Here is a 25,226-nt window from a genome sequence, read left to right as displayed (position 1 = left end):
CTTCTTTTTCTTTTCTTTGAAAAGATGTTCCGGCAGGCAGCTCAGCCTCTTAGCAGGAGCCAGGAGAGCCACGACTGGCCACGACCCCGGGGTTATTCTAGGCCACCTCACACCATGCTCAGGGGCTGTGGGGAATGGGTCCCTACCAGTCAGGGCAATGGTGGAGTCAGCAGTCACGGAAATGCTGGGCTGTACTTGGAGAAGGACCTTAGAAAGCCAGGGCATCCTTTGACACCTCGTGATTCAGCAGGTGTTTGAGTTTGTGTCCCTGACAAGCCTTACATGAAGCTCCCTCTCTGCTCAGCGGCACCAACAGCACAGTGTGCGCAGGGAGAATCCTGATCTTTGCTGCTTTTTGAGGGACTTCAGGACCAAGCTGGTCTGAGCTGCCAGGCAGCGGATGGAGGCATCCTTCTCTCCTGCTTGCAGTGCGTCAAGTCCTGCAACACAAAGAGAGCCCAGATGAGCCCCAGTGTGTGCAGAGACCCCTGGGCTGCCCTGAGCCCTGGCTCCTGACTCACCCAAGAGGAGCTCAGCCAGGGTGTCCTCACTCTGCTCTGTCAGGTGCCACGCAGCCAGCCCTGGGCACAGAGCTCCATCAGCCCCTGCTCCCAGAGTGCTCCCAGCAGCGTGGCCCCCGGCCCTGCCTGACCCCCTCAGCAGCCTGGGGGTGGCACTGGGCAAGGCGGCCACCAAAGCCACTCACCTCTGTGAGCACGGCGGGCACAGGGAGGCAGAGGCCCTGCCCGTGGCAGCCCCAGGGCTGGGGGGCACAGGGCCAGGCTGCCCCAAGAGGGACCCTGGGGACTGGGACTCACCAATGAACCTGAGGGCTGCCTCTCGCACGGGGGCCTGAGGGCTCAGCAGGTAGGGCTGGCTGTCCCACACGAACCGTTCAGCCCTGCTGCTGTCCTTGGCCAGCTGGAGAGAGCACAAGGGTGCAGGCATTTCTAAGAGGCCCCCAGCTGGCCGGAGCAGCCCCTCCTGCCAGCAGCCCTGTGGGCTCAGACCCCTCCCTCATGCCGGGGCCATGGAGGGGACATGGGCCTGGGGGAGGCTGCTGTTCTTGAGACAGGGACAAGGGTGCAGCTCCAGGCTTTGGGCCCTGCACTGCAGCAGCCCAGTGCAGGCCCAGCTGCAGAGCTCACAGCCCCAGCATGCTGTGGAGGGCAGTGCTCGCCCAGCCTGGGGCTCATCCTCACCAAGCACTCGCCCATCCTCCACGTCTGCTCCATCTGTGCCAGGTGCTTCAGCTCTTTCCACTTGAGGAGCTCTGCTATAGCCAGGACGGCTTCCTTGGAGGCCTGTGGGACAGAAACTAGGATGTGGCAGCAGGGCCTGTGGACGGGGACTTGAGCTTTGTTACAAGGGTGGCCGTGCCCGTAGGAAGGTGAGACATGCCCTCGCCAAAGCTTCCTGGGGGTCTCTTGGGCAAAGCCCTGGGCGGCAGGGATTGAGGGGCAAAGCCCTGCAGGGATGACAGTGGGGACAGCCGAGAAGCCTTTGCAGACAGCTGAGAAGCCTTTGGGGACACACGTGTCCAGGCCTCGGTTGTGCCGAGCTGCTGCCGAGCCCTTCTGGAGCAGGCAGGGCAGGGGTTGGAAATGGCGGTGCCAGCCTGTCCGGTCCTGCGGGCCCTGGTTCCCAGGGGCTGCCTTTGGGGAACGCTGCCTGCTGCCAGCAGCCCTCACCCGGATGCCTGGGATCCCCTGGGGATGTCAGCCTCCCCTGCCTGGGTCAGTGCTCAGCCTGGGCATCGGTACCTTGGCCACGCTGGACGCCTTGTCACTCATGTGAAGGAAGAGCCCGACCAGGGCCTTCCAGGCATTTTTCTCCATGACCTTCTTGTCCCTCCGCACCATTTTGCCCAGCAGGTCTCTGAAGAGGCAGATGGAGCGCTCCCGTACACAGTCTTCCTTCTGTAGGAAGGAGGAAAGCTGAGCTTTGCACACAAGAGCTTTGCCTCCCTGCCCGTGGCCAGCAGGGGCTGAGCTGAGGTGGCTGAGGCGAGGGCGATGCTGCGGGATCCCAGCCCAGAGCGGGACCCCGCAGAAGCAGCTCTGGGCTGCAAGGCCTGGAATCCATCCCAGGAGAGCCCAGGGGAGCGGGCCCTGCTCCAGTGCTGCTCCCAGGGCTGGGCTGCAGGGCAGCTGTCATTGCCCAGGGCCCCTCTGCAGGGCTCAGGCCTCCACATCAGCCTTACCGCATCAAAGAGGTGCAGGAGATAATGCACCATCTTCACAGCCATGGGGCTAGCCTCATTATTCTTCAGCATGTTTCGGCAGGTGTCCATGGCCATCACTGAAATGTCCCAAGACTGATGACAAAGGAATTTCAGCAGCTCTGGCAGGAGGCTCTTAATTTTTCTTGCCTGTATAGGAAACAGTTTCCATTCCGTGGTCCCTAGGCAGCCACCAGGCCACACCATGGCAGGTAGGGTGTTCAGAGCAGTCACCCTATCACCTGACTCCCAGCCCAGCCCAAGCCAGCACCTTCCCCGAGACCTCAGACTCCAGGTGCCACACATCTGCCCCTGACAGCAGCCTGCTCACCGTCTTGGCTCTCTCTGACAGTGTCATCAGGGCCCTGAGAACCAGAGAGACTATTTCCCCTCTTGTAGAACTCAGAAGACACAAGTTTTTGCACAATGGACCAACTTTGTCCTCCAGCACATCACCATAGGCCAGCATCTGAAAGAAAGCAAAAAGGAGTACAGGCAGAGGTGGCAGGGCTCCCCTGGCACAGCTGTGGGTAGGAGCACGTGGGCTGTTCCTGCTCACTCACAGTCAAGAAAGCAAGGCAGGACTTACGCTGCCACGTGAAGATGTCCTTATGCCAGTCCTGCAGGTGCATTTGCAGCTCCTTCAAAACCTCCAGAGTCTGGCTCACAGAGAACATGGCCTTCCACAGACACACTTTGTCCCTGCAAGGCAGAGCGCTGTCAGCAGGGCTGCCCTGGCCACTGCAGTGCAGCCTGGGCCAGCCCTGCAGCGCTTGGGGTGCCCAGGGACCCTGCCCAGGCAGGTGGGCAGGGCTGACAGGGTGTTCCCCATGGGGCTGGGAGCAGCGAGCTGGCTCTGGGCTGCCTGGCCAGTTTTGGCTGCTGTGAGCCTGGGCTGGGAAGCACGTTGGTATGGAGGGCTCCGCTCCCTCTGGTGATCCTGCAGTGTTCCTTGGGTCTGGCAGCCAGAGTGGCTCAGGTGTCTCTCCTCACGGGGAATAAACCCTCCAGGCTGCCAGGGCCTATACCTGAATATTGGTGCAATCTCCAGAGCTACTGCAACAACTTGCCCAGGCCACATATTGGCCATCAGGGCAAGGAGTGAGGAAAAGCTGTGAGCGGCTGTTGTGTTTTTCTCATCGCAATAGGTAAAGATGTGTCTCACAACCTTTGGCACCTGGAGGAAACACAGGTGAGGCTGGTGCTGCCAGTGCAGTGCGGCCGTGTCTTGGGCTGCCCTGCCCATCCCTCTGTCAGGACTTAAAGGACGCAGTTAACTCATCTCAAAGCACTGCCAAAGGAGGAAGTTCACACAAGAGAAGCAACCCCACCAGGCGCATATGGCAAAAAGGAAGGCGTTAATTGCAGGCCTGAGCGGAGGTTTGGAATTAGCACTCCAGACAGAATGCCACTGTGCAGACTGTGGGGAAAGCACAGACAGCAAGCACAACAAGATGCCATGCCTGGTGAGGCAGATCTGGGTAAGCTGAAGGTGGCTTCAGGACCCTCACACAGCTGGCTTTGGGAGTGAAGGAGGCAGGAACCTGACAGGGCCCAAGGGCAGGGCAATCCAGCCACAGGCCACTTACATCCATCAGCCACAGCCTAGGGGATGTCATGGCCACCTCCAGAAACTCCACTGGAGCGTTCTTGTCCAGGAGGCTGGAGCTTCCCAAGATCTCGATGGCTACGAGGACGACGCCTGTCCTCTCAGCAGGCCTGAGGTATCTCCCAAAGGCCTATGTCAGGAAGGAAGGGATCAGAGGCCAGTGCCAGCCAGTGCCCCGAGGGTGCTGCTTGGCTGGGCTGTGTCAGCAGCCCTGGCCAGAGGTGCTGAGCAGTGGTGGAGGCAGTGGCCACAGGAAAGGTGGCAGCAGTGCCCACAGTCCCTGTGCAGGTGAGAATGAGGATGGCCCTGGGGCAGGGTGGAGGGCTGGGGCATGGGACGAGGGCCCAGCACAGACCCAGGGCTCACTGGTGGCCAGCAGGGCCACGGAGCTGCTGCTGCTGCTGCTGCTGCTGCTGCCTGGACACCACAGTGTTCCCTGTTTGGGGACAGTGGGAACCCTCTCACCAGGGACAGCCCCACTGGTTCTGTGCCCCTTTGCACACACAAATCCCCTGGTGATGCCGCAGGTGAGAGGCCCAGCAAAGGGGAGGGCTCCTTACCTGAACTCTCTGGGTGCTGGGTGTATTCATCAGGGAGGTGATCTCAGATTTCCAGTATGCTGGGAGCTGGGCACAACCCTGTGGCAGTGTGACACCGGAAGAGAGGGGAAACGTGGATGCTGAGGTGAGACATATCTGCTGGGCCAGCAGCTGCCTGAGAAGTGTTGGGATGCAGGAATGGCTGGGGAGCAGTTGGTCAAAGGAAGAGGGGCTGGGCACTGGAGGCAAGGGAAAACTGCCTCCAGTGTCTGTATCCAGTGCTGCTGGATTATGGCAGGTTGCGACAAGAGCTGTCCAAGGGACATTGGGAAGGGGCAGAGTGGAGCTGAGTCCTGTATGGAGGAGCAGCTCAGCTCTGTGGGACCATCAAGAGCCTGGCAGAGAGAGTGTGGGACTGGAGCAGAAGGGACAGCAGCACTGGGGACATGGTGGCACCTGCACCAAGCACAACAATGGGCTGTTGCAAGGCCCAGGACCACAAGCTGGTGTATCTGGGGATGCAGCCCACCACAGTTTCTCTTACATTTCTGTTCAGAGAGGAAGGTCATGAGGGAGCAGAGACTTTCTACTGGCATGGAGTTGGTTTCTTCTTTCCTGAAGGACTTGAAAAACAGATGGCCCAGCAGCTTCCCCAGGACTGGGATCTGGATCTGTCTGCTGGCAGCAGCGCTGTTCTCATTGTGACCAGCCTGGCAGAGGCAGGCAGAAGAGAAGAAGAGCTGGGGGGGGACAGCTCAGCCTGAAGGCATTTGGGGCTGTGGCTGTAGCAGGGCAGAAGAGACAGCCTGGCTGGAGGGTAGCAGGTCCTTACCCGCACATGGGAAGATTCAGCCAGCAAATGGCTCAGCAGCCTCACCCTGCCCATGACCCTCTCCTGCACTGCCACTCTGTCAAAGAACAAGTAGTCCAGCAGAACCTGGGAAGAGAGAGCTGCAGGTGAGCCCCACAAGCAGACTCCCACTCCAGCAGCAGCAGTGGCTCTGCCCTGCTCCTGAGACACACTTGCACCATCCCTCCAGGCTTCCTGTGCCCTGGGGGGTGTCCTGGCTCTGGCTAGGACAGGAGCCAGGAAAAGACTGGACACAACCCTGGGCTCCTTCCCCTCCAGAGTAAGGAACAGCCCTCTGACCCCCAACTCTGTGCACAGGCCAGACCTCCAAGATGTCCTGCAGCATCTCGCCAGTTTGGGAGGCAGGACAGCTGATCACCATCACCTCCAGCATGGTGTCCATAGCATGCAGGGTCTGCAAGGATGACAGAGAGCAGTGGCTGTGATTATGCTGTCCCTTCAATGCCAAAAAAAAGGGTGATCTGAACTCCCAGTGTGAGGGGAGGGACACAGGAGCAGGCTTTGTGCTGCAGAGGGGCAGAGCAGTCAGCATTTCTGGATGTGGCTGGAGCCTGGCAAGGGATGAAGGGATGAGGGTAGGAAAGTGAAGCTTAGGCAATGGCCTGCCCTGGATCTTTGTTTCAAAAGCAGCATGGGGAGGCCAGGAGCAGCCCAGAGGGACTGGAAGCTCCTCCAGTTCACCCAGCACTTGCCCGAGAAAAGATAGATGCTTCCAGGCTCTGCATTTCCCGTTTTGGAGGAAGGAAAAAGATGCTGTTGAAGCAGACTCTTAACAGTTTTCTGTTCTCCTGCCCCATCCCCTGCATGCTGTAAAGAGAGATGGGCCCAGTTGGACGCTGGTGCTGGGAGCAGTGCTTCACGGTCTCCTGCAGCCCTGGGGCAGGGCTGCCAGCAGGGATGGGGACGTGGGCATGGAGCACTGGGGAGGGGTCTGCAGGCCCTTGGGCCAGTACCTCAGTCTGGCCAGGGCGAGCATGGTGAGCCGCCGTACCTGGGTACAGATCTCGTACTTGGGCTCCAATTTCAGCAGCACCTGCAGAGCACACAGCCCCCACAGGCACCAGAGCTTTGCCCTGCCCACGTGGAGCCCTCACAGGATGCTGGGGGTCCTTGCCCCCTTCCCCAGAGTGCTGTGTGCCTCCTCACCTGGATCATCTCTCCCAGCTTGTATCTGTGGCAGAAAACATCCAGAGCCTGGGAGAAGCCACTGTCCTTGGCTGCTCTGCACAGGGTGCAGATGCTGTCAAGGAACTTCAGCTTCAGGTCCTTGTCCTGGAGCTGGAGGACAGAGGCAATGTGGTAGCATGAAGTGAGGACAGCCAGGCAGCGGGACCAGAGCCCTGGGGTGCAGTGTCCTGTGGGAGCAGCTGCTCAACAGAGCCAACACCCCTGGCTGGGCACAGCCACCATCCAATGAGCCATGGGTACCTGGTCAGGGCTGCTGGCAAAGGCCTGGATGAAGTCCATGGCTTCCTGTGCATAGACAGGTACCCAGCTGGCATCTAACCGAGGGGGAGAGAAGGGAGAGCTGCAGAGGGTGCTGTGACAGGACAGAGCAGAGGAAGGAGCAGGAGCTGCAGCCCCTCTGCAGCCCCCCTCCTGAGCAGAGCCTGTGCCAGGGCTGCTGTCCTACCCTGAGCAGTCCTGGCGCTCGGGCATCCCTCCCACCCCTGCAATCCCTGCTGCCCGTGTGCCAGGGAAACCTGATCCCAGCGTGGGGACCCAGCCCTGCCCAGTCCCACAGGGCCCCTCACTCACGGGCCTGCAGTGGCTGCACCACGGTCAATTCCGAGGGCTTGGCTGCAGACCTGCTCTCCTGAGGAGCCGCCACCTCCTCCCAGGCCACCCTGGGCTGTCTTGGAGGGCGTGTCTCCATTTTAAGGAATAAGGGAAATGTATAAGTATCGGGAAGAGGGCAGGCTGGGTGAAATATCTGTCTCCCTTCTGCAGGGCTAAGATGGGAGCAGTGCTCGTGGGCTTGTCGCCAGCTGCGTGCTCCGTCCTGTCCCCTTGCTGTCCTGTGGGACACTGCAGGCTGGGGGCTGGTTGCATGTCAACAAAGCCTGGGAGCTGTTGCTAGGGGCAGGTGGTGAGTCACAGGGAGCCCTTTGTGACACCCCAGTTAGCCCCAGTGTGATGCTCCCTCTGAAACATTCCAAACCGCACGCTGCTACCTTCTCCCATTCCCCTTCCCCTTTCCCTTTCCGGAGAGATGGAGAAGTCAGCTGCAGGCAAAATAATGAAAGGTCCCAGGTTGAGTTAGGAACAATTTACTAAATGCAGCAGTGAAACAAAGCGAGAGCTGTGAGCTGCCAAATCCTATGGATGACAAAGGAGACCAAGGTCTGTGATGACAGCGAGCTGGATGGACATGGAGACACCCAGCACGAGTGGACAGCTCAAGAGGAAAAGAGAAAGTTGTGGGAGGCAAACATGGAGGGGACAAAGAAACAGGATCAGGAGAGGGAAAAACAGTGGGAATTGTGAGGGGGAAAGGGTGTGAAATATGAGGGGGAAAAGGGTGGAAAGCATGAGGTAAAAAATGGGAAACATGAGGGGACAAAAGGGCAGGAATTGCAAGGCAAAAAGGGACAATAAACAGGCAAAACCAACAGGGTATGAGAGGGGAAATGGGTGCAAAAGAGACAGGGAGTAAAGGTGGGAAACCTGAGAGAAACGATGATGTCAAATGTGAGGCAGAAGGACAGGAAGTGTGAGGGAGAAAATGGTAGACAATGTGAGAGGTGAAATGGGTGGGAAACATGAGGGGGGAAAGATAGGAATTGGGAGGAAATATGGTTGTGAAATATAAGGGGAAAAGGGCAGGAAACATGGGACCAAAAATGGTGGGAAATGTGAGGGGACAGAAGGGTGAGAAACATTAGAGGAAACGTGGTGGGAAACTGTGATGGGTTGATGATGGCCAAATGACAGTGCACCCACAAAAATCATTTTCTCATTTTCCTCTGCTATAGCTAAGCAGAGGAGGGGGAGGGAAAACTCATGGGGTCTTCTATCATAAGGTAAGGATTAGGAGAAAATATTTTAGGCAAGAAAAAATCCATTGGCTCTATTAAAATTTTGAATTGGTGGTTTAAATGTGTTTAAACATTTTGCATAAATTTTAAACCCATTTTTATACTGTTGATTTTATTTGGGGCATTTTCTAATGGTCAGAGACACAAATGGGGCCTTTCTGGAACAAAGAATATTCATTGCCCAGGGAGGTTTTATGGCAAACCTTGGCACAAATCTCTTGGGAAATAAATACCTGGCAAGGAGAGAATTCCACCCTCACAGATAGAAAAATCAGGGTCAGCTCAACTCCTGCATTGGTTTATAGAGGTTGGTGTGATATAGAATAGAATATTTTGTAGAATACAATATAATATTATATTTGAAATAATACTATATAGAATATAATCTTTTACTACCTGTAACATAAAATATGTATCATATATATTGTCCATATATAATCTATAATTGCATGTAATATAATAATAATATAATAATACAATAGTATACCATTTATTATATATCAAACATTGCATTGATACAAAACATTCTCTTACCAAGCTGGTTCCTTTTATCATGCGTTTCTGTGAGAAAACAACTTCCATGAGCGAAAAGAAAACTCAGTGAGCCGTTGAAGGGCTGGCATCCTAAGGAATTCCAGCCCTGAGTAAACCCTGGGATCCTTTTGTCCTTTAATGTTTTCCACATGAAAAATGTGTTGCCCTAAATTTTTAAACGCCAGTGTTGGGATGAGAAGTAGGAAGTTGCGTTGGAAGGAATTTTAAGCATCACCCAGCTCTCCCAGCCTGATTCCAGAGAAAAGGGGCTCCATCCCTTGGACTGGATCATCTCTGAAGCCTCCTCTGCAATTGCTCCAGCAGCTCCACATCCTTCCCAGAAGCAGAATTCCCCCTCAGCTGCTGCTTAGGATGAGCCCCGGACTAGGTGGATTCCCAAATGAGTCGTGTCCTTCCTCTCATCCCAAATCCCCATCCCAGGGGATTCCCAGGATGGGTTGTCATCATTCTGATGCCAGGGTTTTTATACTGCCCTGCAAGGAGAGAGAGATGGAAAAATTGCTCATCCCAGGATCATCCAATCCTGGAATGGGTTGGGTTGGAAGGGAACTTTAATGGCATGGGGAGTTGGTGCTTATCAAAGTTCCCATCAGTGCTTCCTATGGGTAACTAGGAAAACAAAGAGATTTCACCTAGAAGTTAATTCCCTTCCAAAACAAAATCAGGACTGTGACAGAACCAGGATTTACCTGTGACCAGATAATCAACTGTAGGAAAACAAAAATGGGAAAGAGTCACTGCAGGCCAGAATCTGGATCCCATTGTTCCACAGCTCAGGAAGGCATCAATAACCCAAATATCCAGGGAAAATCTCACTAGGCTCCTGCCAAGCACAGACACACAACAGGAAGAGGGAATCAAACTGGAGCCATAGATTTCTCTCCATTTATGGGAAAATCTTCCAAGGTGTTTCAGCCCCTTTGAGGCAAATCAGGAAAACACCAGGATCAGCGGTTTTTAAGGAAATTCAAGGAATTGAGCTGTGATTCCCAGACTAAATCCAAGCCCAATGGGACGTGGGTAACCTCAGGCAGGAGAGAAACTGAGGCAGAATTCCTGAGGAACACGAGTTGGCTTTCAAATGTTCATGCCAGGCCCATCCAGTCAGGATCACGGAGGCTGGAAAAGCCTCCAAGGCCACTGAGTCCAATCTGTGCTCAACCCCCTCCTCGTCACCAGCCCAGAGCCCCAAGTGCCACCTCTGGTCCTTGCTTGGGCACCTCCAGGGGTGACAACTCTGCCATTCCCTGGGTAGCCCCTTCCACACCTTTCCAGGAAGAAATTCCTCTTGATGTCCAACCTGACCCTCCCTGGCACAGCCTGAGGCTGTTTTCGCTCATCCCTCTCATCCACCCTTGTTCTCTGGGATCCAGTCCTGACCTGCCCCGGGCTCTATCCTCCGGCCACAAAATTGTGGGGAATCTGCAGGCTCCCCTGGAGCCTCTTTTCCTCTGGGATGAGCCCCCCAGGGCCTTTCCCAGCTTCCCAGCCCCTCTCCCTGCCTCCTGTCCAAGTCCTTTTCCTTGGGCAGGACAGAGCTCCTGCCCCACTTTGATTCCCTGAGGTTCTCCCGGCACAGGATTGGCAAATGGGACCCGGGTGATAAAATCATGGAATATTCCGTGCTGGAAGGGACATTTCTTAGACTTCCCACCCCTCTCCCCCAGCCTGGAGCCTTGGTTGTCCTGCAGGAGCTTTTCCCGCTTCTACTCCCATCCCTGTGGAGGCTACTCCATGTCCAGTTTCACGTTCCAAAAGAAAGCACAGCATGGAATCTTCCAAAGGCCAAGCACAGGGCAGGAAAGATCTGAAAACAAAAGTTGGGGTTGGGATTCCGGGATTCCAGACCGGTTTTCAACCACTGATGTTTCTGTTCCATGAGTAACCTGAGGGTAAATTCCCTTTTCTGCAAATTTGGATGAACAAAGGAAGAATAGGCAGGATTAAAAGCTCTGGAGCTATTACTGCTTTGTTTTAAATATTTTCTGATATATGCTCCTTCAAATAAAGGTAAAACCACTCCACACAAAACTAAAAACTAATTCAAACTGGGAAAGACAAATGCCATGGAAATTACAACCAACAATTCCATTACTAATTCCCCTAAGAAAGGACCAAAATCCCAATTATAATTCAAATTTAGGCATTAACAAATTATTTAATTCATTCAATTAAGGCAGCAATGAAGTTAACATTAAATCATCATTAACAACTCCACTTGAAACTACCCACAAGTAACAGGAATCTGTATGGAGGCAAAAAAAATTCCAACCTGGAACCATTCCCTGGGGAATATCAGTAACAACCCCCCAGCTCAGTGTTCTCCCAAAAACCCTCATAGTGGACATTTCTACTCCATCCAGACTTACCTGAACAGCCAGATCCACAACATCCATGTTGAATTCCATGTGGATTAGGGAACTGAGGAATTTTTGTGTTCCCTGGACATAGATCTTTTCCACATCTGCGAGGGAACAGACTCCAGGAACCCCTGCACTAAATCCTACAAGTTTCAAAAAGGGACTTTGACCACAAAAGACTTTTTTTCCCTCAGGTACAACATTCCGGCCAATCTCGACAGCCTGGATCCAGAAATTCCAAAGGTTCCCTTTGTGGCACACCTTGATCCAAAGGGCAGCAGAAAAAGGTTTCAAATCCTCAGCACCTGTGTAGGGCAGCTCCTTTTCCAGCCTGTTTTTCCCACAGTTTGGGGGAAAACTCAGAAATGCACAACACAGAGGCCAGGTGGGAATTCACAGCTATAGAAAGACTGTGGGATTTAGATCTTTAAAGTTCCAAAATTTTCCAGGTTTGTTTATTCCTACACCAGTTTTGTTTCTGGATTAGGGAGAAGTAGGTAGTCAGGTTGGGAAGGGAGCTGGAAAATAATTTGTTTTATGAGATTCCTGCCCTTGAGGACTAAAGAACAAGACAAAATTCTGGGATTTGTGGTGATTCCAGGTGGGACCAAACACAGCCAGCACCCAAAACCAATGAGGTTTCCAGGGACTCCAGGACTGGTTTTCCTTGGATAAATATGGTTTTATCCCCTCCTGGAATTCCACAGACTCTCCCAATCCAAGGAAAATCAGGGCTGGTTTCTTCTGAAGATTTTCTCTCTCTCCACGCCAGGGACCATCCCATAAATCCATGGGATTCATGGAATGCTGAGTTCTGGCTCCAGATGGAAGACTGAAACCAGCTGTTTTCTGATTACTTGTGGGGTTTTTCCTCCAGAATGTTCCAAACACTTTTCTGGGAAAACACTGTCCTCACAGGGAGGAATTTCTTCCAGGTGTGGAGCCTTTTCCTCCTTGTTCCCCCCTCTTTTTGGGATAAATCAAGGAATTTTTATTTGTTTTATTTTTAATAGTTTTGTTTTATTGCATTTTATTGCACTGTGGTTTATTACTTTTTAAAACTGATATCATTATTTAATTAATAAAATCCCATCAATAGATTTTCCATGACAAAAGAAGGAAAAACACCAGGAAAAGCTTTGCACTCCCCCCCCCCCCCCCCCAAAAAAAAATAAACCTCCACCACCCTCCCTCTCAAAAAAAGGAATAATCCCAAACTAAGCTTGAAATTTCCATGATAAAAAGGAAGAAAACCAGGATAACCCTGTCCCAAAAAACACCCAACACCATTCCCAGGGAAAAAGAAATCCAAAACCGAATGTGGTTTTATCCAGCCTCTGGGATTTCCCATTTTTCCTGGAATTTTTGGTCTATGAAACCCTTTCTCCCACTAAATCCTGGTGGAGCAGGGAATGGTTTCCCACGGGAGGATGAGGAGAAAGATCTCGACCTCTCCCAGATCCAGGGCGATGACTCGGGAAGCGCGATGGGATTTTCCAGAGATTTTCCTGAGCTCCAGAAAATGCCAATCTCAGTTTCCAGCGACCGTAAATCCCAGGACAAAGGTTGATCCCAACCCTATCCCAGGAAAACCGCCGGGTCCTTCCCGCTCAGGTACGGAATTCCCCATTGGGAAAAAAACCCCTGAATTAACCGGAACTAATTAATTGAACAGGGATAAATTAGTTTAGCAGCAATAAATTGGTTGTTTTTATGGATGGGGAGGATTGTGGGGCATTACTGCCCTTTTTCCATGGGAATTCCTCTCCCACAGAATTTATCTGTGATTTGAGAGGTGGGCACAGAAAATCCCAGGAAATCAGGATTCAATCCCAATTAAATCCCAGCTCGCTGCTCAGTTTGATCATTTATCTTCACCCAGAGCAGGAAATCCCTGCAGCCAGATCCAGAAAATCACGGAATTCCCTTTAAAACAGCGTGATTGAGATCCTGCCGCTCCTGAGAATTTTTCTTTTTGGAATTTTTTGCTATATAAAATCAATGGATTTTGTTATTGGAAAGGTTTTTTTCCAAGTGGAGTGATTCTGTGATTCTACGGAAAGTTGGGGATAATATCAAATTACAATATCAAAATACGACAATGAAATTTTAAAATATATAATAATTACAATGAAATCTATTTCATATCATTAAATTTAAATAAATATAGAAACTGAATATTTACATTATTTATTATTACACTATAAATTAGCTGTAATTATAATTCATCATAAATTCTAATCTATACGCTACATAGTGTATGTTATTTATTACATAAATAAATACATTAATATATTATTTTATTATATAATACATATAATTTTAATAAAATTATATATATTTATTAGTTTTTTAAAATATGGCATATATCAAAATAGCAAAATAAAATGACAAAATAAAATCTTAAATTATAATATCCAAATATAATCTCCAAATATATTAAAATAGATCAAAACAGTGATAAAATATAATATCAAATATAATCCAAAAATACCATATCAGAATACAAAATAAAATATAAATTATAATACTAAAATATAATATTAAAAATAATCTTGAAATATTATGTTAAAATAGAGTATTAAAAATATACAAGAATTGTATATTAGATTGTACTGAAATATAATATTAAAGTATAATATTGAAATAATATATCCAAACATAATAATATGATACTAAATGAATACTATAATATTAATACCTGAATGGAATGTTAAGGTATGCTATAAAATATGCCATCAAAAACATAATTTGCAAATAAAATCTAAAATACAATATCACGATATTAAATTTTAAATTAATATTAGGATATTACCAGGACAATAGAATGTATAATATAAAAATATTGTATCAAAATACAATTTTAAAATGTCGTATTAAATTATAACATTAGGATATAATATCTACATGTAATAACACAACTTTAAGTAATATACAATAACAATTAAATATAATTTTTCCTTATCATGTAAAATATGGTAGTAAAATATAATATACAACATTAAATTAGTATTTGAATAATATAACATTAAATCTACAGGTTTTAAAAATTAAATATAATAAAAATATATTAACAAAATGTTAAATTAATATTATAATATGCATAATTGAATTTGATTTAAACATATAAAATAAGGTAACAAAATACATTAAAATGTATTGAAATATTACATTAAAATCTAATATCATAGTACAATATTTAAATAATATATCCAAATATAATAATATGATATGAAATTAATATTAGCATATCAATTATTTACTAGAATGTATAACACAAATATTGTGTCAACATATAATATCAACATATCTATATATATTATCCAAATATAATAGATCATTAAATTTATATAATAAAAACATTATAATATAATGCTTAATAAAAATATTATATCCAACTATTATTATATTATGGTTGAAGTATTATATTGAAATATAATATCAAGATATAATAATACAGTATTAAAGTAATATTATAATAGTACTAACTTTATGTAATTTTAATGTATAATATAAAAATGGTATAAAAATATAATATCAAAATACGATGTTAAAATTTAGCATTAAAATATAATCCCAAATTCCAGTATAAAATCCGACAGCAGAATGCGATAACAAAACAACATCAAAACCCCACCAAAACCTGATATCAAAATAACTCCCAAAGATGCCGTGAAAAGCTTGGAGTTCCTCAGTGAGAGGGAAAAATCGGCAATGAGGAATCTCTCAGAAACCACGGGAGGATTTATTGGATGGATTTAAATTGCACAGGGATCCGTGGGAAGTAAAACTCCTGGAATCCCATTTTCAATGGGAAAACACGCCATCCTTTACAGATATTTCTGGTTTTTCCTCTCTGCCTTCTCTCGTTTTCCATCAGGAAGAGACCGAAGGAATCTCACAGCTTCCAGAGCAACGAGCCAGGAATATCCATGGATTCCCAGCTCTGGTGGCTGGCACTGCTCCCAGTCCTGGCATTCCAGCGCGGCTCCCACCTGGCTGCAGGTGAGGGCAATTCCATTCGGGATCTATTGCCATGAAACGGCCAATTCCTGATCCAAAACATGAATTTAAACCCAACAAGGACGCAGGTTTTAACTTGGAAAAGGTTCCCTTTCCAGAGGGTGGAGCAGCTCCGTGGGGAAGTGAACCCTGCAGAGCTCCCGGGGATTGTTGGGATTGTCCTGTGCAGGGCCAGGGGTTGGACTCTGATCCTCTTCCAGCCCCAGGGTATTCCATGATTTTGTCACCCACATCCCAATCCCATGCTGGGAGAACCTCTGGGGTTGTCCAAGGAACACCTCGTGTATCCTTGGGAATCTGAGAGCTCCCACATCTCCTGGCACCATAGGGATGAATGCCAGGCCCTGGGGCATTCCAAACCTTCCTGGGAACCGCTGTCAGGGCAGACAATTCCCACCTGGAATTTCCTGGAGGTAAATCCCAGGTTTGAAACTTCTCTTTTGGACGGAATTTGACGTTTCCATCCATTTGTGCCAGGCTTTCCCAATGATTTAACGGCCAAGAGATGCAGTTATTGTTCAAAACACCACAGGATAAATCCATGAGCACCGCATTCCCATTTTTATGGTTTTCCTCTGGATTCCTCTCCTGTTGAGGATGGCATCGGTCCCGATGAAATTCTGCGGAAAACCAGAACCAAGCCCCATTTTACCCTAAAACAGGTGGATTCCTCAGCGCTCCCAAAACTCCCATCCTCGGAATCATCGGGGACAGGGTGGTCCTGCCCTGCCAGGTGGGAAATGCGCCCGTTGCTGAGGATTTCTCCATCCGTTGGACATTCCATGGCCAATCCAAGAGGATCCCCGTGAGCAGCTACAATGGGAAGGGCTGCAGGGAGGAGCCGGATGAGCAATTTCGGGGCCGGGCGGAATTTTTCCACTGGGAATTCCGAGCCGGGAACATGTCCCTGCTCCTGAGGGACGTCCAGAGCTCTGACCAGGGCACCTACAGCTGTGAGGTCTCATTCCAGGAGGTGTCCCAGGAAGTGTCGGTGGAGCTGGAAGTGGCAGGTTGGTGCCGTTCCCTTTTTCCTTTGCTGCACAGAACTGAGCAAATACTTGAATATTGTTGCACATTTTAATTTTTTTTTGCATATTATAATTATTTCAGCAATTTAAGTAATTTACATTTAGTATTTTTAACGTTTAATAATTTTAATATTTATGTATTTTTAATTAATTTTTATTTTTATGTTTTAGATTTTTTATTTGACATTTTATGTGTTGTATGACATAAATATCACATTATATAAATATATAAATACTTATATAAAATATCTTTTTATATTACATTATATAAAATAATAAATTAATTAACTTTTTATATTATAGAATTATATATTATTATTTAATTTTTATTTTATATACAGTGTATTCAATTAATTATATTTATTATTATAGTAAATACATTAACATTTAAAATTATGGTTTACATAATTCTATTCTATTCTATTCTGTTCTATTCTATTCTATTCTATTCTAATGTATTTATAATATATTAATACAATTATACAACTATTACAATATATGCTATAATATGTAATATATAGTTATATATTATTATGTATTGTATATTGTATATTATTTATATAATATTATTGTGTATCATATATTATTAATTATATTGCATATTGCATATTGCATATTATATGTTATATATTATATATTTTATATTTTATATTTTATATTTTATATATAATATTATATATTATACATAATATATTTTTAATATAGTATGCAGTATATAGTATATTGTATAGTCTATAAGTCTCTAGTATATAATATTCTACAATATATGTATTCTATAGTATATTATATATATTCTATATTCTGTATCATATATTCTATATCATCTATTCTATATCATATATTCTATAGATACATAAGTATTATATTCTTTTGTATTTATACTTATATTTAACTATATTTGTAGTTCTATCTAAAATATTTTATATCCATATTTTTATCTTTTATAGTTTTACAATTTATATTTTTCATATTTGTTTATATGACTTCTGTATTTCATACATTCCACAAAATCCTGGGAAATTCCACTCCCAAATCCATCCCAGAACCACCCCCACCCCTCCATCCGTTTCTGGATTCTCCATTAAATCCCTCATTCCCAAGGACATTGTTGGATCAATCGACCACTGAGAACCTCCAGATCTCATGGATCAAATCCTGGAAAATCCTTCTAGACTTTCCAACACCTGGGCAAAAAGCTGAGTTCCAGAAAATCCCAATTTAACGGGACTGAAATGGAGAATTCCTCTGGCTTTCCACTGCTGTTGGAGAAGCTCCATCCTTGATCTCGCAGCGGCAACTCCTCAAGGAACAGAATCGTTGAGTTCCATAAAACCCAAATTTAATGGGATTAAAATGGAAAATTCCTGGTTTTCCACAGCAGTTCCATGCATCATCCTGTGGTGGCAACTCCTCAATGAATGGAGTCCTTGAGCTCCAGAAAACCCAGATTTAATGGGATTGAAACAGAAATCCATCTGGTTTTCCACAGACATTCCATCTGTGAGCCTGTGCCAGCAACTCCTCAATGAACGGAAATGCTGAGTTCCAGAAAACCCAAACTTAATGGGATTAAAAGGGAAATTACTCCATTTTAACCCAAATTTAATGGGATTAAAATGGAAATTCCTCCATTTTAACCCAAACTTAATGGTATTAAAATGGAAATTCCTCCATTTTTCCACAGAGGTTCCGTCCATCATCCTGTGGCGGCAGGTCCTCAATGAACGGAATTGTTGAGCTCCAGGAAACGCAGATTTAACAGGATTGAAACGGGAATCCCTCTGTTTCTCCACAGCCATCGGAGAGGCTCCGTCGGTGATCCTGCAGGGCCCGGAGAAGCGGGACCTGGGCCTCTCCTGCCGCACTTCGGGGTGGTTCCCGCGGCCGGAGCTGCGCTGGTTGGACGGACGCGGCAAAGTACGGCCGGAGCCGATGACCACGACAGCCACGGAGACTCCCGAGGGTCTGTTCAGCGTCGAGTCCTCCATGAGGATCCAGCTGGGATCCGACCTGGAGATCTCGTGCCGGGTGCTCAACCGCCGGCTCAACGCCTCCCGCCAGTCGCGGATCCGCATCCACGGTGCGGAGCAATTCCTGGGGGAATTCCCGCCGGAGCGGCTCTGCTCCTGGTTTACTTTGATTTTTATCTAATTAGTTGAGTCCAAAGGGCTGGAAGCCTTTATTTTATTGATTATTGATTTTTAAATTTAATTTAATTTAATTTAATTTAATTTAATTTAATTTTATTTTATTTTATTTTATTTTATTCTATTTTATTTTATTTCATTTCATTTCATTTCATTTCATTTATTTAATTTACTATGAAATGCATTTTATTTTAATATATTTTCTCTTGCCAAGGTCTTTCATAATCATTTATAATTTTTAAAGTTCGATTTTATTTATTTACTTTAATTTGAAAATTATTTTATTATTCATTTTATTTTTATTATTTATTATTTTATTATTTTTATTTTATTATTTTTATTATTTTTTATATTATGTCATTATTTTTATTTTATTTTATTCTATTCTTGCTAATTAACACCTCTCACGATAGTCTTTTTCTGATAACAGCTTATTGATTTTTAAATTAAATTTAATTAAATTTAGTTTAATTTAATTAAAAAAATATTTTATTTTATTCTATTTTTGTTATCCTAATAAGAAGCTCCCATCAATGTCTTTAATTTTATTGATTATCATTGACCGATTGATTGAATTTGGTTTTTGCTCATTGGCAGCTCCAGTTGGATGCAAAGGGTTGGAAGTCTTTAATTTTATTAATTATTATTTATTAATTAGTTTATTTTATTCTATTTGTCTTTGCAAATGAACAGCTCTTGTTGAAGCCTTAAATTTAATTTTAATTTACTTTTTTTATATTTCTATTTTATTTTCTAGATTTTTTTTTACTTTTACTTTTTAATTTTGTATCTATTTCTACCTCCATAATTTATTCTTACATTTTATTTATTAGCAGGATTTATTGATTTAATTAGCAGTAAAATAAAACTTCCCCACTTCCCACCTCCACTTGTGTTTTGTCTCCTACTCTACCACCTAATCATTAATAGAATGCCTAATCAATTTAATTTATTAAATTAAATTAATATTATTTATTATCAATCTAATTTATTGTTAATCAATAACATTCATTAACAAAATATTTAATCATAAATGGAATAGCCAATCATTAAATCACGAATGGAATATTTAATACTTAATTGAATATTTGAGCCTTCATAAGAAACTTAAAAATGAAATAATTTTATACATGTATTAATTTATGGAAATTTAAAACATTAACTAATGAGTTCATTAATGACTATTTAATTGATGCGATTTTGAAACTAATTAAGAAAATGTTTAATAATTAATTGAATGTTTATTAATTAATACAATATTTAATCCTTAATCAAATATTTAATCCTTAAATCATTAACCAAATATTGAGACCTTAATGGAATATTTATTACATAAATCATTAATAGAATGTGTAATAACTAATGGATAATTGAATCTTTAAATAATTAGTATTTAGTCTTTAATGAAGCACTATTCCTTAAATCCTTAATGGAATATTTCCTTATTAAATCTTCATTAGAATATTTAATTGTTAATGGGAAATTCAAACCTTAAATAACTAAGAGAATATTTAATCCTTAATATAATATTTCATACTTAAATCGTAAACCGCATATTTAATAATCAATGGGAAATTAAAGCCTTAAATAACTAATAATGAATAATTATTTTAATATTTATGCCTTCAATCATTATTAGAATACTTTACAATTAAATCATTAATTTCGTATTTAATAATTAATAATTAATGACAAACAATCGCCTTAAATACTTAAGAAAGTAATGAAAAATCATTTGAACTTTTAAGCCTTAAACGATAGAATTTAAAATTACATTTAGGCCTTAAATTAATAGAGCAGTAAGTAATTAACATAATATTTAATTTGTACGTAGTTAACAGATTAATTAAATTAACTAGTTAATTAATTAATAGATTTTCCCTCTTTTTCCCAGACACTTTCCTCCCCTCCATCTCCCGGTGGATGCAGATTTTCCTGGCAGTTTTGTTCCTGAACTTGGCCCTGATTTCCGTCATTTCCTGCCTGCTCCAGCGTGAGTTCCACGGAAAAATCCCAAATCCCGCCCGAAAAATCCCAAACCCCAAAGGAATCTGGGGAAAAATGACCAAATCCGGGAAAAGGAGCCGAATTTCCCATCGAAAACACGGGGGGGGAAAAATGGATTTTTTTTTTCTTTTCTTCCCCCCGTTTTCTTTCACCCAGGGAGCCACAAGAGAACCATGAGTGCAGGTGAGGGAATTAATTATTCATTATTATTTTGGCTTTAATTATGTGGTTAATTTTTTACTTTAATTATGTATTTTAGATTATTATTATACCAACGTAAAATAAAAATCATGAATTTATGAAATAAAATTAAGAAATTATGGACAATTTAAAATTGGATTTCAAAAGATGAAATATTAAATATAAAACATTACATGTGTTAACAAAAAGTATTAAGTAGAAAATAACAAACATGATATTTTATTAAATATTACTCAGATAGAGAAATAGAAGATACTACAAAATCTTGAAAATATTAAATATAAAATAACAAATACCAGGTTTTATTAAATATTATTAAAATATAAATATATAGAGATACAAAATATTATAAGGTCTTGAAAATATTTGATATATTAATTTCCAAAATAATTCAAATTAAAGATAATTAAGGACATTAAATATAATTCAATCGTTAATGAGACATCGATTGAGTGTGTAAATTAAGGCACTAATATTAAATAGTAAATATTAGCTATAATTGAACATAAATACAAAATAATTTTGACATTTATAAATATAAATGTAAATATAACTACAAAATAAATCTAATATAAATAGTTGTAAAACATTTGTTTAAAAATCTTACAGAATTATATAATTAAAAAGTTTCTCTGTTTTCCAGAAAAGGCAAAGCTGGAAATGGAGGAAGGTAAAAATCCTCTGAGTTTGAAATTACTTTTTTTGTAATTATGAATTTTTTAACATTTAAGAAATCACAAATTAAAAACTCTAAAATGTACTGATTTTTCTTACACTTATGGTTTTGATCAAGTTGCTAAATTCTTTAATATTTTTTAATTTACTTTTTAATTTTTTTTACTCAAAACTTGTAATTTAAAAATGCCCGAATTGACCAAAAAAAATTAAATTAACAATATTTTCCATTTATAATTTTGCTCTATTTTCTATTTTCTTATCATTTAAAAGTGAAAAAATCTATGTCTGGGGTGGGTTTTTTGGGGGGTTTTTTTGGTTGTTTTGTTTTTGGTTTTTTTTTGCAGATGTCTTTTCGCTCTAGTCAAAATTCAAAAAACCCTTAAAATGCAAAAACTATGAAAAATATTTTCAAAATATATTAATTATTGAATTTGATAAATCTCATCTGTTAACCTAAATGAAGATCAAAGATTTTGATACTTCCATGGATTGAATAATCTGTTTCAAGTAATTAATTTTAAAAAAATTAAAAATTTTAAAATTAATTTTCCATGTGATCGAGGTTCCTGAATTGGGATTTTTGGGGGCCAAAATTCCTCGTTTTCTCTTCCAGAGAAAAAGAAAATTAAGTCGGTGCTGGGTGAGTCTTCCCCTTTTTCCCCCTTTTTTCCCTTTTCCCCTTTTTTTTCTCTTTTTCCCCTTTTTCGTTTTTTGCCCCTTTCCCCCTTTTCCCCTATTTTCCTCCTTTTCCCCTCTTTTCCCCCTTTTCTCCCTTTTTCCCCTTTCCCCCTTTTTCCCTTCCCCCTTTTTTTTCCCCTTGTCCCCATTTTTCCCCATATTTCCCCTTCCCTTTGGACAGGAACCTACACACAGCATCAATAACAAATATTAACGAGCATTATTTAAAAAACATTATTATATATTATTAAATTAATATTTCTCCCTGTCATTCCTTTGATTCCATGTCCGGAATTCCCAGACGAAGAAAAAGCCAAGAAACGAGCAGGTAAATCCCATTTCCTTAACATTTTTTCCCTTTTTTATCCCTCTTTTTTCCCCCCTTTTTACCCCTCTTTTTTCTCTTTTTCCCCCATGCCTTTCCCGGTGATATTTTCATTTTTACAGGGAGTTTTCCCATCACTAATTCCCTGTTTTTCCTTTCCAGCAAAAATCGAATTCAAGAAACACTTCAGTAAGAAAATGCAAATTCCATAAATTCACATTTACCCCCAAAATTTATTAAAAACAAAACGGGAATTCTGGTTATTATCCACGTTATCCCTGGAATTTGCAGCTAATTAATCCAGGGAGAGGAATTTCCTCTTATTCCACACTCGGGGGTTGTTCTGATGGGAAAAATCTGGGCGGGAAATTGGGAAAACCCACCAAAACTGACAGGAATATCTTTTCCTTTCAGGTCAGCTGAAAGCTGAGCTGGGTAAGCGCGGAAAACCCAAATTTGGGAATACCCAAATTCCTTGGGTTTGGGGGGGGGGATTATATCGGAATTCTCGGGGAAAGTGTGGAATTCCTCTATAAAAACCAGAATTCCCTTCTTCTTCTTCTTCTTCTTCTTCTTCTTCTTCTTCTTCTTCTTCTTCTTCTTCCTTCTTCTTTCTTCTTCTTTCTTCTTCTTTCTTCTTCTTCTTCTTTCTTCTTCTTCTTCTTTCTTCTTCTTCTTTCTTCTTCTTCTTCTGTAGATTTCTGGGAAGCGCGGAGCCACGCGGGTGAGCTGGGGCTCTGGGATTGTGGGATTTGGAAATTCAGGGATTTGGGGATTCCAGGATTCGGGGATTCAGGGGTTTGGTGGCCCCTCAGTTCCCCAGTGACCACATCCCATATTCTGTAGAATGTTTGAATTCCCAGAATTTTGGGATTTGGTGGTTTGGGGATTCCGGGATTCAGGGTTTCTGGGATTTGGGGATTTTGGAGTTCAGAGATTCCAGGATTTCTGGATCTTGGGATTCTGAGATTCCAGGGTTTGGGGTTTCTGGGATTTGGGGATTCAGGGATTCCAGAATTCGTGGATTCTGGGATTTGGGGTTTCTGTGATTTGGGGATTTTGGGGATCAGGGATTCCGGGATTTGTGGACCTTAGGATTCCGGGATTCCAGGATTCAGAGTTTCTGTGATCTGTGGATTCAGGAATTCAGGTATTATGGGATTTGTGGATCTTGGGGCTCTGGGTTTCCTGGATTCGGGGTTTCTGCGATTTGGGGATTTTGGGAACCAAGGATTCTGGGATTTGTAGATTCTGGGTTTCAGGGATTTGTGGATCTTGGGATTCTGGGATCCCAGGATTGGGGATTTCTGTGGTTTAGGGATTTAGGGATTTTGGGTTTCTGGGATTTGGAGTATCTGTGACTTGAGGATTTGGGCATTCTGGGTTTCCAGGATTCCAGGATTCAGGGTTTCTGGGATTTGGGGATTCAGGATTTCTGTGATTTGGGGAATTCACTGATTCAATTATTAAATGATTTGTGAATTTTTTGGATTCTGGGATTCCGGGATTTGGGGTTTCTGTAATTTAGGAATTTGGGGATTCAGGGGTTCTGGAATTTGGGGATTCTGTGATTTTGTAGATTTAGGAATTCAGGGTTTCTGGGATTTGTGGATTTCTGGATTTGGGGATTCTGGCATTTGGGGTTTCTGTTTTGGGGGGATTTGGGGATTCAGGGATTTCTGAATTTAGAGATTCTGGCATTTGGGGTTTCTGTGATTTGGGGATTCATGAACTCTGGAATTTGGGAATTCGGTGTTTCCAGGATTCCGGGACTCGGGGTTTCTGTGATTTTTTGGGGATTCGGGGATTCTGCAGCCCCTCAGTCCCCGGGAGTGTTCCAGTCTCTCACAGGATCCTTCACACTCCCCACAGTTCCCGTGGCGCTGGATCCCGAGGCGCGGCCCCTGGATCTCGGGGACGCGCAGGATCCGCTCCCGGTGCCGGTGCTGGTGGCGCGGGACGCGCTGGGAGCCGGGAAGCGCTACTGGGAGGTGGAACTGGGCCGGGAGCGGTGCTGGGCCCTGGGGGTTCTGCGGGCCGGACCGAGCCCTCCCGGGCCCCGGGATTCCCGGGATGAGTTTTGGGCTCTGCGCGCATCCCAAGGACAACTCTTCTCCAGCGGCGGCCGGGCGCTCGGGAAGCAGCCCCGGGACCTCTCCGCGCTCGGGGTGTTCCTGGACCTGGAAAAAGGGCAGCTGGAATTTTATGACGTGGAGCAGAAGGATTTGGTGGCCGGGATCCCGCTGGGGGTCGGGGAGGATCCCACAGCAAAGTTTTTCCCGTTTGTATCCAAAGGGGAAGAGGGGATGCTCCGGGTCCGCCCGGTCCCCGTCCCGGTGCCGCTTTAAATCCCCAGAGATCGGGGGAAGGCTGCGTGGGAAGAGGGAAATTTTGGGTGTCGGGAGGGAAATATGAAATGGGAGTGAAGCTGTCAGCTTGTGGGGGTTAGAAGGGTGGGGATAAGCAAAACACAATGGGGGAGGTGGGAAAAAAAATGAAGGAGAGAGGGAGGAAAAGGCAAAGTAAAAGGGAAAAGTTAAAATAAAAAAGTTAAGGGGAAAAAAGGAGAAAACATGAGAAAAAAAGGTGGGAAAGGGAAGATGAAAAGGGAAAAGGGGTGGCAGAAAAAGAAGGGGAAAGGGGGAAAAGGCAGAAGGAAAGAAGAAAGGGAAAAAAGAGGGAAAGGAAGGGAAAAGGGAAAGGGGGAAAGGGGGAAAGGGAAAGGGAAAGGGAAAGGGAAAGGGAAAGGGAAAGGGAAAGGGAAAGGGAAAGGGAAAGGGAAAGGGTTGGTCAAAATCTCCTGGACTTTTTGTGTGAAGAAGTGAATTAAAGTTGCTTTTAAGGAAAAAAAAAAATAAAATCGCCATTTTGAGAACTTTTCTTTTTAACTTCGGGCAGCAGAATTTGTGCAGGAAAAGGAGTTAAAAGAGGGAATTTTGTCCAAAA

General features: G+C 44.0%; 1 protein-coding gene across 1 annotated transcript; it reads left to right on the top strand.

The window, feature by feature from the left end:
• The first annotated feature begins 7,565 nt into the window (after positions 1 to 7,565).
• On the top strand, positions 7,566 to 24,917 carry LOC134056071 (butyrophilin subfamily 1 member A1-like). The gene is made up of 12 exons (XM_062512569.1): positions 7,566 to 7,714; positions 15,074 to 15,198; positions 15,879 to 16,226; positions 18,040 to 18,373; positions 18,989 to 18,993; positions 20,286 to 20,384; positions 20,555 to 20,581; positions 21,891 to 21,917; positions 22,443 to 22,469; positions 22,695 to 22,715; positions 22,978 to 23,004; positions 24,153 to 24,917. Exons 1-12 carry the CDS (start codon positions 7,566 to 7,568, stop codon positions 24,626 to 24,628), a joined length of 1,665 nt encoding a protein of 554 aa, XP_062368553.1. The 3' UTR covers positions 24,629 to 24,917.
• Positions 24,918 to 25,226: the final 309 nt, after the last annotated feature.

Source organism: Cinclus cinclus, chromosome 38 (genome assembly GCF_963662255.1).
Source record: "Cinclus cinclus chromosome 38, bCinCin1.1, whole genome shotgun sequence".
NCBI lineage: Eukaryota > Metazoa > Chordata > Aves > Passeriformes > Cinclidae > Cinclus > Cinclus cinclus.
Note: the sequence above shows the minus strand (reverse complement) of the source record. Positions and strands in the feature narration are given on the sequence as shown.